Below are 14,986 nucleotides of genomic sequence, written 5' to 3'. Positions count from 1 at the left end.
CATGGGATGCAGGGCTGAAAACTGAATAAATGAAATAGCACAAAGAAATTGGGTCCGCGTGTCTGAGTCGCTATATATATATATATATATATATATATATATATATATATATATATATATATATATATATATAATATATATATATATATATATATTTTCCAAATTGGTGTAGATGTCCTTTTAAGCATGTGCATCATTTATTGATTCTGTGTGTGCAACAAATATCTAACATTCTGCTCTAATAAGCCTAAGGCTGCTCGACCACACTACCCTAGACAGAGCACCTTGAGATTGCTGGAGCAAACCCCTGTCCACTTATGAGGCATACCTGGACTCTTTACACAGCATAGCTCTTTTTAGGACACTATATAAACAGACAGCTTCCTACACCGTCAACTCTGATGCAGCAAGAAAACGATCAAATAAGAAGGCAACAAAGAAGAAAATGGACAAAACTGTACAAAACAGCCAGCTCTGCTGCCGACCAGTGTAAGAACAGTGGTAAGGCACCAGACATCACCATTGCCATCCCAGAAGATTATAAGATCATACGCAAGGACCGTACCGGCCACACAGGAGGAGGAATCGCTATCGTCCATAAGAAATCCATCCACATCTCAACCAGCTCAGACGTCAATCTCGCCAACTCTGAACACCTTCACTTCCAGATCCACATCGACCCCAAGACCACACTCAGAGGCACCCTCCTTTACAGGCCACCAGGACCCCGCGCACAATTTAGTGAGGACATCACGGACTTCATCACTCCACACGCGCTCCCCTCCAAAGATTACATCCTTCTGGGAGACCTCAACTTTCACCTTGAAAAGAACAACGACCGCAACTCCACCACCCTTCTGGACAACCTCGCCAACCTCGGACTTAAACAACTGGTCACTTCCCCCACCCACATCGCAGGTCACACTCTCGACCCTATCTTCACCTCCAGCAATCATGTCTCCTTCAGCCACACTACGGCTCTCCTCTGGACTGACCACAGCTGCGTTCACTTTACCTACAACAAGCCCAAACCCAACAACCACCCCCAACCAACTTTGCAAAGAAACTGGAACAAAATCACCATCGACCAGATCTCCTCATCGCTTCTTCTAAACCCCTCAGCCCACTCCTCAAACCCCGACCAAGCCGCCACCAACCTCACCCTATGGCTATCCAACAGCGCCGACATCCTAGCACCACTGAAAAAACGACAAAGCAAAATTGGCAGCAAGAAGGCCTCATGGTTCAACGATGATCTTAAGAAATCCAAGAAACTCTGCCGCTCCCTTGAGAAGGTCTGGAAAAAAGACCCAACCACCAGCACCAAGGACGCCTTCAAAAACGCCACCCGCATACACCACCAACTGATCCGAAAGGCCAAGAAAACCGCCTTCAAGGAACGACTAGATAACAACGCCCACAACAGCAAGGAACTTTTCAACATCGTCAAGGAATTTACCAGTCCCTCGGCCAACTCTAACGACATCACCCCCTCTCAAGCACTCTGCGACTCCCTAGCCTCATTCTTCCACAACAAAATTGCAGACATCCACAACAGCTTCGACAACCAACCCGGAGACCAACCCACCCAACCATCTGCTGGACCTTCACCCCCCTCGAACATCCTTAAGGACTGGAACCCAATCTCCACTGAGGACACCATCCGCCTGATGAACTCCATCCACTCAGGATCCCCCACAGACCCATGCCCTCACCACATCTTCAACAAAGCAGACTCCATCATAGCACCGCACCTCCGAGACGTCATCAATTGCTCCTTAAAATCCGCCACCTTCCCGGAAAGCTGGAAACACGCTGAACTCAGCGCCCTTCTGAAAAAACCCACAGCGGACCCCACTGAACTCAAAAATTACCGCCCCATCTCGCTCCTTCCATTCCCGGCCAAAGTCATCGAGAAAGCTGTCAACAACCAGCTCGCCGCCTTCCTCGAAGCCAACAAATCCCTCGACTCCTCACAGTCCGGCTTCCGAGCAAAACACAGCACTGAGACCGCCCTCATCGCAGCAACAGACGACATCCGAACCCTACTGGACAATGGAGACACAGTCGCCCTCATCCTCCTCGACCTCTCCGCAGCCTTCGACACAGTCTGCCATAGCACCCTTCTACAGCGCCTCAGAAACATCGGAATCCAAGGAAAAGCACTGGAATGGATCACCTCGTTCCTCACCGGAAGAACCCAGAGAGTCCGCCTTCCACCATTCAAGTCAGAGGCCACTGAAGTCATCTGCGGCGTACCACAAGGATCTTCACTCAGCCCCACCCTTTTCAACGTATACATGAGCCCCCTCGCGGCCATCGCCCGCCAACACAACCTCAACATCATCTCCTACGCGGATGACACTCAACTGATCCTATCACTCACCAATGACCCTAGCACCGCCAAAACGAACCTACACGAAGGAATGAAAGAAGTAGCCGAATGGATGAAACACAGCCGTCTGAAACTGAACTCAGATAAAACAGAAGTCCTCATCTTAGGTACCTCCCCCTCCGCATGGGACGACTCTTGGTGGCCAGAAGCCCTTGGAAAAGCACCCATCCCGACAGACCATGCACGGAACCTGGGCGTCATCCTGGATTCCTCACTTTCAATGAACAGACAAGTCAACGCCATCTCCTCATCCTGCTTCAACATTCTTCGCATGCTCAAAAAAACATTTCGTTGGATCCCCACCGAAACTAGGAAAACGGTCACCCACGCTCTGGTCACGAGCCGACTGGACTATGGAAACACCCTCTATGCCGGGACTACCGCTAAACTCCAGAAAAAACTCCAACAAATCCAAAACGCCTCAGCCAGGCTCATATTAGACATCCCGCGTAAAGAACATATCTCTGGTCACCTGAAAAACCTCCACTGGCTTCCTGTCAATAAGAGGATCACCTTCCGGCTCCTAACCCACGCACACAAAGCACTCTACGAAATCGGACCAGAATGCCTCAACACACGACTGTCCTTCTACACCCCCTCCCGCCAGCTTCGATCTTCCAACCAAGCCCTTGCCACTGTACCTCGCATCAACAAGACCACCATGGGAGGTAGATCCTTCTCCTACCTGGCAGCTAAAACCTGGAACTCACTCCCCACTTACCTTCGCCTTACCCAGAACCACCTAGCATTCAGAAAGCAACTTAAAACGTGGATATTTGACAAGTAATTCCCCACCCCTCCTTAAGCGCCTTGAGACCCTCTGGGTATGTAGTGCGCTATATAAATTCTCTGACTTGACTTGACTTGTGCTTTAGCAAGAGAAATGGTTTCACAAATGAGTCTAACCGACAGAGAGAACAAGCTAATTTAAAAACCCCACATACCAATAAGTAACTAATTTCCAAGAAAGTGTTGCACTAGAAAAATTTAGCCAGTGGCCACATGCTGAATGCCATCATAAATGAACTATACATTTGTTCAAAGGTATTATTGATACAGAAACAACGTGTCCATTGGATCTGAACAAAGCAAGTAGTTCAAATAGTTTGGCGATGTAAAATATTCAAGGCTAAAGCACCAATTATAGTTTAATGAGTTTGCAAAAACAATTAACCTAAAGGGATTCAATTCAAGTACACTAAAAAAGCAACATTCATTCAAATTGCGTAATTTTGTTCATAAAACTATGTACTAAAATAACTTATCTGTTAAAATCTCTGCAGTGAGACCTTTTTCAACTCACATTATAGGCAGTGTCTCAGAAAAAGCAAGAGGCTCACAGTTTTCTGCTGCTATCACTTTGTGTCATATCACACTTTCCCAAGTAATACAAATAAATGTGATGGGTGGAATGCCTGAATAATTGCTCCTACCTTGAAGGATTAATTTTGAAAATTAAAAAATGCTATGTCCAGGAGAAAATCCAACAATGAAACTATCTGAGACTTACCATCACAAAAACATACTGCTATAGTCTCAAGGACTTACAACATTTCTGTCTTTTGTCTTGGAACTCAAAGTTCACAATTCTCTTTGCAGATTCTGTGCAGGAGTTGGATGAATCCGCAACTGGATTTGACAGTTGGTTATTTAAAAAAAGAAAGTTTCTTTGTTACAAAAGCAAAATGTACTGTGGAGATTAAAACGAAATATTGTTCTGGGCTTTTGTTGTAAAAACACAACTATGCTCATCTTTGGACTATTGGATACCCTGTATTGAGCCTATGATGAATTCCAAGAAGAAAACTGTTCAAAGGGATTAGTGTGAGACTGTTGAAAGCATATTGGTGTGTAATCACTGCTCCCATACACTTGCATCTTTACAAAAATGCTTTCCTGCATAAGCGGTAAGCATTGGGATTTCTGGATTCCTATGTTGCACACAAGGTTATGTGACTCCAGTGTTCAAACCTATATCAAACTCAAATAAACTAAAGTTGAATACTTTTGTCATAGATGAAAAAGCACCGCTGCAAAGGTAAGTCTCCACCGATCATAGGAGATAAATAGGTCGTTGAGCTGTCCTGTTATAAAGATGCTGAATCGTGATTGATAAAGTTCAAAGTTCTTTTAATAATCCATTTATAGAAACCAGCCAACGCGTTTCGTTCTGTCAACCAGAACTTCTTCAGGGCGCTATCGAGGTTTCAAGGCGTATGGTATTTTCAAAGCAAGTTCCTCTTTCGAAATTTATTCGTTTTCTATATTGAATTGTTCTGCTACGGTGGGCCTATACATTTGGATATTTCCAAATATCCAAGTAAGAATCTAGCTTAATTGTTTGATGTAGAACCCGGTATTCACCTTGTCTATATGAAGTAATCACACAGCGCAGTCGAATGGTCCCACCTCTTATTCTGTTACAAGACCCAGATCGAAGTCACCTTAAGGCAGTTGCCTGTGGGGGTCGGTCCCGTAATCCCCAAGTGGCGTCTCAATATCCAAACGCGGTATCTTCGGAAAAGATACCGCGTTTGGATATTGAGACAGAAAAAGAGGTGGGACCATTCGACTGCGCTGTGTGATTACTGATCGGTGGAGACTTACCTTTGCAGTGGTGCTTTTTCATCTATGACAAAAATATAGACTTTCTTTCCAAGTTTTGGGATATGCTTTCAGGACAGGGAGCATTTGAGAATTGCACGCTAGTTTATTGAAAATCAAAATATGTTGGTGATATTTGGGTTGGTGCTTTAGAAAATAAGAGTGGTCCACTGTCCGAACTGTGTTGTATCTAAAGTTGAATACTCGCCATCTGGTTGGCTGTTTATGGATTCCATTGACAGCACAATAAGCTAACAAAATTTACAGAATGGCTTTCAGATGTAAGGCTCTTATTCTGTTACAAGACCCAGATCGAAGTCACCTTAAGGCAGTTGCCTGTGGGGGTCGGTCCCGTAATCCCCAAGTGGCGTCTCAATATCCAAACGCGGTATCTTCGGAAAAGATACCGCGTTTGGATATTGAGACAGAATAAGAGGTGGGACCATTCGACTGCGCTGTGTGATTACTGATCGGTGGAGACTTACCTTTGCAGTGGTGCTTTTTCATCTATGACAAAAATATAGACTTTCTTTCCAAGTTTTGGGATATGCTTTCAGGACAGGGAGCATTTGAGAATTGCACGCTAGTTTATTGAAAATCAAAATATGTTGGTGATATTTGGGTTGGTGCTTTAGAAAATAAGAGTGGTCCACTGTCCGAACTGTGTTGTATCTAAAGTTGAATACTCGCCATCTGGTTGGCTGTTTATGGATTCCATTGACAGCACAATAAGCTAACAAAATTTGCAGAATGGCTTTCAGATGTAAGGCACAAAATGTGAAGCAATCCATAAACAGCAGTTATGACGGAGTGCAGAGTTTCAGAAAGTGCATATGCTAGGAGAAAGGGCAAAAGACACACATATATATATGTTTTTTTCAGTATAAAAAAAAACAATTAAAAAGGAAAAATATTAAGAAATGTGTTGCAGACATTAATGCACACAAAGTATACCATTAACATCACAAACCAGCACCTTGCATTAGCATCACTACAGAAATACATATTCAATCAACATGATCAACTAAACTATCTCTCCAACCAAGATGTCTAAACAGGTTTTCTTTCCCACTCACCATTCCTCCCCATAGAGCACACTGGTGGCAGATGCACTTCTTACATGTCCAACAAAACACACTTAGCTTTTCGTGATGATTTTCACACCTAGCAACAAAAAAAAGGAAGAGATGAAAGCCTCTGTAATTGGTCACATCTATAACAAGGCATACAAATTAAGAAGCCCCATTAATAATGGAACGAAGGCAATCCGAAAAGCATGAAACAACATTTAATTACGCCTTAAATAGTTCTTAGAGACCTCAGAATGCTCTCACATAAATATTTTAAAAGGGGCTGGGAATTGTGTATTTATTTTACATAATGCTTATGTTTCAGCCAATGACCCAGGATATCATAAACATAAGGCTGACTATTATAGGAAAATCAAAATTAACCGAATATTAAGAGAGCAGGGAAGAAGACAATCTAGAACTTGAGCAGGATGCTGAAAAATCTATATTTATATGCAACATTAAAAAAATGAACAGAAAAATATATTTTTTAGTAAAAAGTAAATCTTGCACAGGAAATATTGGGTGCAATAGGGGCCTTATTACGACGTCGATCAGAGTTAACTCCGACCAACATCACCGCAGATGCGGAACCGGCCGGCGATCCAGACACTGCAATTAGCATATGGTGCGGTTGCAAACTTCCATTTTACAATGGGAGCTTGTGCAGTGGTCCGAAACTGCCCGCAGCACAAGCTTCCAATGTACAATGGAAGTTTTTGTACAACCATGTACCGTGTGTCAGTCACCTTATGGTGCCTGCCACTCGGTGCAGGGATGTGAAGGTGGGCACCCCCTTAGGCCACAAACAGAGGGCCAGGTGAGAACGGGGCCCTGCTATGGGCCCCCAAAGTCTCTTTCCGACAGCTTTTCCTTGTCAGAAAGGACGACATGGAAAGGCGGTCAGAAACATAATCCCTATGGCGGAAAACGCCTTCCTTAAGGGATTATGAGCTGTTTCAAACTGGAACTGAGTTGGTTGACTCGGCCGGTTTACACTCAGACTGCTAACACTCTAATTGGACGGTCAGAGTGTGAACATTCCATGTCAGTCAGAGGTTTTCTGACCCACATCGAAATGAGGCACTAAGTGTTTTTTGTACTAGAAGAGCTAGCATGGGGCCAGGTCCACATCTTTCCAGGTAGCAACTACCAGTTTTTCACCTGTACTTATAATTGTCCATCAAGGATACATGTTAGTATAATTTCTGAGTTCTAATTGGATGCAAAAAACAATTTTAGATCACTATTAAAAAAAGTTAATTTTAGTCACCTTTATTTTAACCCCTTTGCTGCTGGCCCTTTCCCACCTCCCTGTGCGAAGCATTTTTTTTGGGCTATTTAGAGTGGTTCTTGCTTAGGCCTCTGTGCCTTTTTGTCCACATAAGGTACCCACACCAAATGTGCATCCTTTACTTCCAAGATCCTGACGATTCTAAAGGTACCCAGGTGTGATAGTTTGCGACGATCAGATGGCTACGACCAACCCAACCTGGCCACCGCCGAGAAACCCGGAAGTACGGTCAGCGGTCTAGTTGATGTGCAAAGCCGGGCGGACGGGGCAGTTGAAAAAGGACTGGTGGCTGGCGAAAGAAGCGTCAGGTGCGTCGGACTGGAGTTTGGAAGGAGAGGACTCCACGCGACCCCAAGAAAAGGAAGAGCGGAGAACGAGGAACGCGAACCATGAGGAGGAAGACGTCGGATTCGTTAGCAGAGGAGGAACAAAGTGGGACCTACCTACCAGTCGTGTGGAAGACGGAAGAGAGTATGACCGCTCAAGGAGCAATGCCCTCGGGACCACTGTTCTCCGCAACAGTGAGGAGGCTGGGTCTCCCATCACCAAGGCTCAGGAGGGTCGTGGGAGCAGGCAAGTGCCGGGCGCATGCTCTGGGTTAGTTAAGGGGATGTGGGCACGCTTTAAGGGGCACCAGTGTATGAGCACAATTGTTCCCTGTACACTAGACACGCTACAAACGTTAGGGCTCTGGTGACGGTGCACGTTTTCCCCATCCCCTATCTTCCGGCATGCAAGATAAACAGTAGCCTGAGCCCTCTTTTCTTTGTTTTACTTTCTGGGTCAACGCTCGCCTGACACTGCAAGAAGAAACCTGAAACACAGAGAACCAGAGAAGCCCTCAGTCGTGGATCCCAAGAGCTACAATCCGATTTTCCCTCTGTTTATGTTATAGACGGACTTTGATGTATGTGAAGATAACATAACCCGAGAAATAAAGGAGAGTAAAACGTACTTTCGTGTCGTAGTAAATACCTACCAGAAGGGGGGCGAGAAGACTGTCCCGATGTATCACGACCACACCAGGGCTTCTGGATTCCCCTTGGAGGGAACTAAGAAATTAGCCAAAATATAGCAACATTTTGTTTTTGGGGATGAAAGTGCTGCAGAAGATAGTCTTTTTTCCCCTACAAACGGTATTAACAATTGGTTTGCGGTGCTAAAAACACTATCTTCCCAAATTTAATGAACAGGCAGACTATTTGGTAGGTTTCCCAATTTGGACGCTGAGCCCGGGACCAAAAACACATGTGCCGCCCTTGCAAAACCAAGTCATTTTATAATACATCATTTCGATGTCCCCACAATACGTTTTGGGCCCTTCCCTGTAGTAGACACTAGGCACACCCACTCAAGTGAGGTACCATTTTTATCAGGAGACCTGGGGAAACGCTGGGAGGTATGACATTTCTGTTGGCCCAGTAATGCCAAAACTTTCCCACACAGAAATGTGAGGAAAGACCACTAGGAACCAGGGATTACATTTTTATGTAAATTTAGGGGTGGGAGCTGCCATCCAAGAAATAGGCAGTGTTGTTAGGCCCCACTCCAGAGGGGGTGGGGTGGGGTGCAGAAAGCACACTAGCCACCAAGTATTATTTCTTGGATTGTGTAGGGGTGGGGGCTGCCCACAATGGGCATGCCAATGCCGCCACCCCCAGACCCTAATAATAACAGTCTTTCTGCCCCATTGGGAGGGCAGATGGAGGTTATTATCCTTGATCTGCCCTCCAGGGGAGCAGAAAGCCAACTATGAAGCAGGGATTTTCATTTATTGCGGAGGAGCCTGGAGCTGCCGCAAATGGGCATGCCAATACCGGCGGTGTGCAATGGATGGTGCTTGGCTGGCAGTGTGCGTGGATGGCGCTTAGCTGGTGGTGTGCGTGGACTGGCACTTGGCTGGCAGTGTGGCTTATGTGGACCACCCAGCGTTTTCTTACCCAGAAACCACGGCAAACCTCAAATTTACCTAAAATGTCACATTTTCCTCACATGTCTGTGTGGGAAAGTTGAAGGATGACTGCACTGGCACAAATTTCCTATCATCCAGTGTTCCCCTGGATCTCCTGATAAAAATTATACCTCTCTTGTGTGGGTGCCCACAGCAGAGTCAGCCTAAACAGTATTTTAAAAACCTGCCTTATTGACACGCTTTGGTTCCCCCTCAGTTTTTCATTTTATACTTTTTTAATCTGACTCTGCTTTGGGCACCCACACAGTGAGGTATAATTTTTATTGTGGAACGCTATTGCCCCCATCTGTCCCCCCAAGACTGTTCCTATTTCTGATTGGGGGCATTACAAAAAGTTAATGGGGAGCAAATGCTTTGTGACCACCCTCCTTCGGCGATCCCCAAGCAGGTATCCACTAGGGAAGTGTACCAATTGAATGGGGAGATTCTTTCCTTTCCAATGATAGCTCTCCCGTGTGTCTCGGTGCTCGGGAGCCTGAGATAGCCCCACAAGCAACAAAACACTGAAAGGGAAATTAGACAATCGGGTCATTTCACTTTCAATGTAATGATGTCAGTGCACCATGCATGCCGATCGTAATTACAATAAAAACAAGCATTTGCAATGCAATGGTCTCGGCATCATTAAAGGTAGAGCTATTGGCATTGCTCATGACATTTTTTTTTCTTTAAATCAAAAATAAATGGCATTGTCATTAACATTGCCAATACACAGCACTCTTGTTGGACAGGCCCCAGGAAGGGCTCGCTCCCTCCCCGCATGACAGAGCCCGGACATCGGCTTTCCAGGTGCTACCCCCAGAAGCAACCCGCAACCCGTCCCCTACGGGACGCCTGCCCCCGAACATCTCTGTATCACTGGCCCGGGCCACCGTCAGCACCATTGCCCGGGCCCAGCCGCCATCTTGGACACTGCACCACGAGGCCGCGTGGCCGCAGCTCGACCCCAACCCTGGGCCTGGCAAGGCCCCGGCACCACCATCCACCCAGGAGGTGAACGGACCACTTGGCAGGTCAATGGGAGAGAGGAGTGTCGATGGCTCTCCCCCGCCAGGTGCCGATCGCCCCCAGCCCCCCCGGGCGCTGGCTCCACCCCCCTGCTGGGTGTCTGGACTCCCTCATCCCGGACCTCCGACCTCCAAGTGCGAGGGTCCGGACATCAAAGGGCGCCAGACCTATAACTGAGGCAGCTCCAGAGCAGGAAGGCAGTTGTATCCTGGAGTCGAGAGACACCGTGAAGAACTCATCCTTGACGGACTGCTGGCGCTGCCACAGCCCTGCCTTGTGAACTGTCGTCCTGCCTGCTGGCGCTGCCGCGGCCTTCTGCAACCTTCATCCTCGTAGGGACCTGCTGCCGCGGCCCTTTGCAGCCTACGTCCTCGTCGGGACCTGCTGGCGCTGCCGCGGCCCCCTTGCAACCACCATCTTCGTCGGGACCTGCTGGCGCTGCCGCGGCCCGTTGCTACCTACGACCTCCTCGGGACCTGCTGGCGCTGCCGCGGCCCGACCTTCCAGAACGCCGAGCTCGAGGATTGTGAGCTACCATCATTCCATCTCAATACCAGATTGGTAACAAGACTGTCCCGCTACCCCCTTTCCCTGCCAGAGACTAGAATTGAGAGGATCCTCGTATCCTGATCTCACTGTACCGTATTACCTTACTTCAAGAACTGCATATAAAAAGCGTAAACCCTATCTTTGTGTGGTGTCCATCTGTGGGGGGGAAGTTACTTGTCTGTACGATCGCTAGGAGGGGGCTCTCCCCGGAGGCCTCTCTCCTTGTCCTCGGCCGACCTTCCAGGTCCCGTCTAACAACTCTGCACTCAACAGCACACAATGCTCTGCGCACTCACTACTCTGCACTCACTACTCTGCACTCACTACTCTGCACTCACTACTCTGCACTCACTACTCTGCACTCACTACTCTGCACTCACTACTCTGCACTCACTACTCTGCACTCACTACTCTGCACTCACTACTCTGCACTCACTACTCTGCACTCACTACTCTGCACTCACTACTCTGCACTCACTACTCTGCACTCACTTTACAATGATTCTTTAGTATCGCGCCTTCCGCCATATTTTATGGTTATTACTAAGTATGATTCATGCTGCTATAAATTTGCAGACTTTTAACATATCAGCAGTTCCCTCTCTAAAGATGTGTAAAGCGTTAGGTGTGTGTAATACTGGTCATGCGGCTCTGGGCTGGCCCTTGTGTTCTGATGATTTTTCCCCATGTTTGAGCTGGCTGATGTTTCATCCTGTGCCTCTTCCTGAGTATGTTTCTCTTCCTTTCTCTAAGATTGAGGAAACACCTGTCGCTCTCCGTGAGTTCCATTGCATAACATTTTATGTAGCTCAGAACTGTGTCCAATCTTGCGGACTATAACCACCCTGAACATCGCAATTTAATTGTGCGGTTTATTTGAAGAGCATTAGTTTTAATAATGTTTGAAACCAATCTTCTAGCACCTGCTCTGAAATGGATCTTATATAATGACTTACAGGTGATGAAGTGTAGTTCGGTTCTGTCGCAGTCACTTCCACACTGCTGTACATGAGAAAGAATCAACTATCTGAGGGTGTTATGACCTTTGCCTTGTTGTTTTATTTTCCCAAATATTAAACTGCTCATTCACAAGTTGCAAATACCTTCCTGCAACTGATTAAACCTTACGAAACTTGTTTAAATCGTTTCTAAGTCTTTGTTGAAAAATATTTTTAATGGGCTAATGAATTGCAACAATACCCTGAATCAGCACACATACCAGAGTCTGAATTTTGTGGGGTTTTTTCTTAGCTGAATCATCAGTAATTTGTGTTTTCCATATGCTGTTTCAGTGTGCGTGATTTGGTTATGTACATGCTGAGGAGCATCCTAAATGCCCCAGGAATCCCGCCGCGGCCGCCCCGGAAGTCAGGCACGGTCGCCTGTGACGGGGGCGGGGCCACGTCCAGACCGGAAGAGGAGGCAGGCGGAGTCAAATGCGTCTCGCGCCCGGGGCTCCTGTGAGCGGTGTGGAGCCCCGGGGCCGCGCCAGCAGGAGGTTGGGCGGCGCGTGCTGAGAGCAGAGTCCCCGACATTGGCCAGGTAAGTTCCAAAAGGCTGGGGGGGCTTGGTGCACTTGTGTGTGTGTGTGTGTGTATGCTCGTGTGTGTATGTATGTGTGCGACGGTGACGGCGGGGTAGGGAGGGAGGGGGGCCTCGGTGCACTTGTGTGTGTGCGCGTGTATGTGTCAGGGGGGGGTGTCTCTGTATGTATGTATGTGCGTGCGTGCATGGGCGCTTGTGTGTGTGTATGCGCATGCGTGTGTGGTGCTTGAGCTTCCCAGGAGACAGCGCCTGGCCACAGCGCGCGTTCCTGTTTCAAATCGGCTCCAAGGATGCGCGCGGCCGGAACTGTCTCCTGGGAAGCACACTCGCTAACAATAGTTCTCGGCGAGACGCGCTTCCGCGCGTTTAGCCGAGACCTAACAAAACGCCTCTGGAGGTTGGGGCAATTCATCTCCTGCTCCTAAGGCTCAAAAACAAAAAAGAAAATCCTGCTGATGTTTACAGTAGAGGGATTTCGTGGTTGTGTGCAGAGGACGGAATGGTTCCATCCTCTGCACAGGAGCACCGTGGCGCAGGATGAACCATTCAGTCCAGCGCACCCAAGAGGTTAAAAGCAAAGTTTTAAAAAATCTATCTTTTAATAGGGGGGCATCACAGATTGCCATACGGAGGTAGCAAACATTACTTACTTGTAACAATCATTTTGCAGATTGTAGTGCTGTAGATCAAATGGAGCAGACACTTCTTCCATATAGTGTTGGGCTTGGACAATACAAGTTGTTTTTTCTTTGAAAAAGGTTTAGCTGCAGAGGTGACTCATGATCCCTTCCCGGAAACCCTCAATCCACTGGCACTCCGATTTCAGCTCAGATTTGTTTTTTCCCTATTTTGGTATGTGTTACAATGTATCTGCAAAGCATTATAGTGTCTGCTTAACTGGTATAAGAAACATAAAATGTAAGTATAAGAGAGAAGTAACATGTTTCATTTGCCTTGTGTGCTGGTTTAGATCACATGCTGTGTCCACACAAAAAGCAGGACCTATTCCATCAATGTAGTGGCCTGCGAGCAGCAGCCGATTATTTTTGAACAAAGTTTTAAGTACTGTTAATTCAAGTTGTGCTTCTTGCTGGGCATGAATGCCCACACATAGTTGTTTTGAAAACATGTAGATCGATGATTAAGTAGCATCTTTACTTATGTCTGCTAGTGGTATATTACCCACAATGGCCATTGTTGCATACTTTTAATGTGCTCTAGGTGTGGTGGTTAATTGTGGTTTTGTCTTATTGTAACACATGTATAAACATCATATAATCCATCTCCCAAAGTCCATCTTTTGAACTTCCAGTATGAGACTGGGCAAAGGCACCAGATAGTTGCTTTCTTTTTCGAATCGACTTGGTATGGTCAATGTAAAACATAATGGTCCTTTTTTTACAATCAAAAGTATGTAAAGCTCATTCTACAAGCATTTGTGGTTGTGTGAAGAAAGAAGGTAGTTCAATGGACTGATTAAAATGAAAAAGTGAAATTTTTGGTAACAATCTAGAGTGTATTCCAAGTACCACTCCTCTCTTTGAATTAATCTCAGCGACTGGCAATCACTCGGGTCACATCCCCGTCCATTGTTTTTTACCCACCATGCCACCTCAGTTTGGAACCAGCCATACAGAAATTAGTCTTGACCATGCTCTAATAGGAACAGTCCAGTCTGAAATGTCAGGCCAGGTCCTGCCTGAACTGGACCACAAGCAACCTAAGATGGGGGGTAAGACTGATTTGCATATGGCTGGAAAAATAACAATGGACTGGGAGGTGGCCCCGAGTAATTACCAGGGGCTGAGGTTAATTCAAACATTCCATTCATCACTTTTTTTGTGCGACGCCTCTAAGTCAGATGGGTATGCCCAGATGTGGGTCCCTTCCACACTGTTGAGGTTCCGTGGGAATCGTAATGAAGTTTTTGACTTGTTCGAATATGGACGAGTTTGGTATCTATGAACCGCAAATGACGAGTTTAGTGGGTGTGCGCATTTTCGCTACTCTGCGTTGCACTGTTCGTCTTATTCGTGGGTTTCTCCATCTGAACCCACGGGTTCCATTTTAGATACGGCATCCATTTTGTTTCTTGCCTTCAAGTAGCTAGCGAACGGACACTGTCCGCTTCGTGACCCTGGGACTCCCAGCTCTTGCGGAAGACACATGTTCCTTTGAGGGTGTATTTATGACGAGGGGGATGACACTGCAAAGGCAGATGGCTCCGCTCGAGGCTCATCTTGCCGTGCCGGTCTATTGTTTCTGTCGTGCATGCATTAGGCACGAATCCTTTGATCCTGCAATCATGCTTCCGATATTGCCCCCTACACTCTTTTTCAATCTGTTGTCTATCTTTGTCTTCCTTGCACCTGTTTCTGTCTCTTTTCTTAACTCGTTTACAGCCAGAACGGAATGTACTTAATGGTGGGATAACGTACTTTTACAGTTGGGAACCGGCGATGCTACTGTAATTATGTTCCGGGCTCCTGAAAACATGAAAGCAACCCTTTTGAAGTTTACTGTGGGAACTGAGTTGTAACCTTTTGTTC

The 14,986-nt window shown here is 46.5% G+C and overlaps 1 protein-coding gene across 6 annotated transcripts in view; it reads right to left on the bottom strand.

Annotated features, from left to right (window-relative positions):
• TRIM37 (tripartite motif containing 37) overlaps nucleotides 1-14,986 on the bottom strand; it is a 1,151,903-nt gene that overhangs the window by 946,698 nt on the left and 190,219 nt on the right. For all 6 annotated transcript variants that reach the window (XM_086954978.1, XM_086954980.1, XM_086954981.1 and 3 more), the window contains exon 5: nucleotides 6,076-6,163. In XM_086954978.1, the coding sequence (XP_086811104.1) occupies nucleotides 6,076-6,163 (88 nt within the window). The remainder of the gene's footprint in view (nucleotides 1-6,075; nucleotides 6,164-14,986) is intronic.

Source organism: Lissotriton vulgaris, chromosome 2_1 (assembly GCF_964263255.1).
Source record: "Lissotriton vulgaris chromosome 2_1, aLisVul1.2, whole genome shotgun sequence".
Lineage (NCBI taxonomy): Eukaryota > Metazoa > Chordata > Amphibia > Caudata > Salamandridae > Lissotriton > Lissotriton vulgaris.
This window is presented reverse-complemented; position numbering and strand designations above follow the sequence as displayed.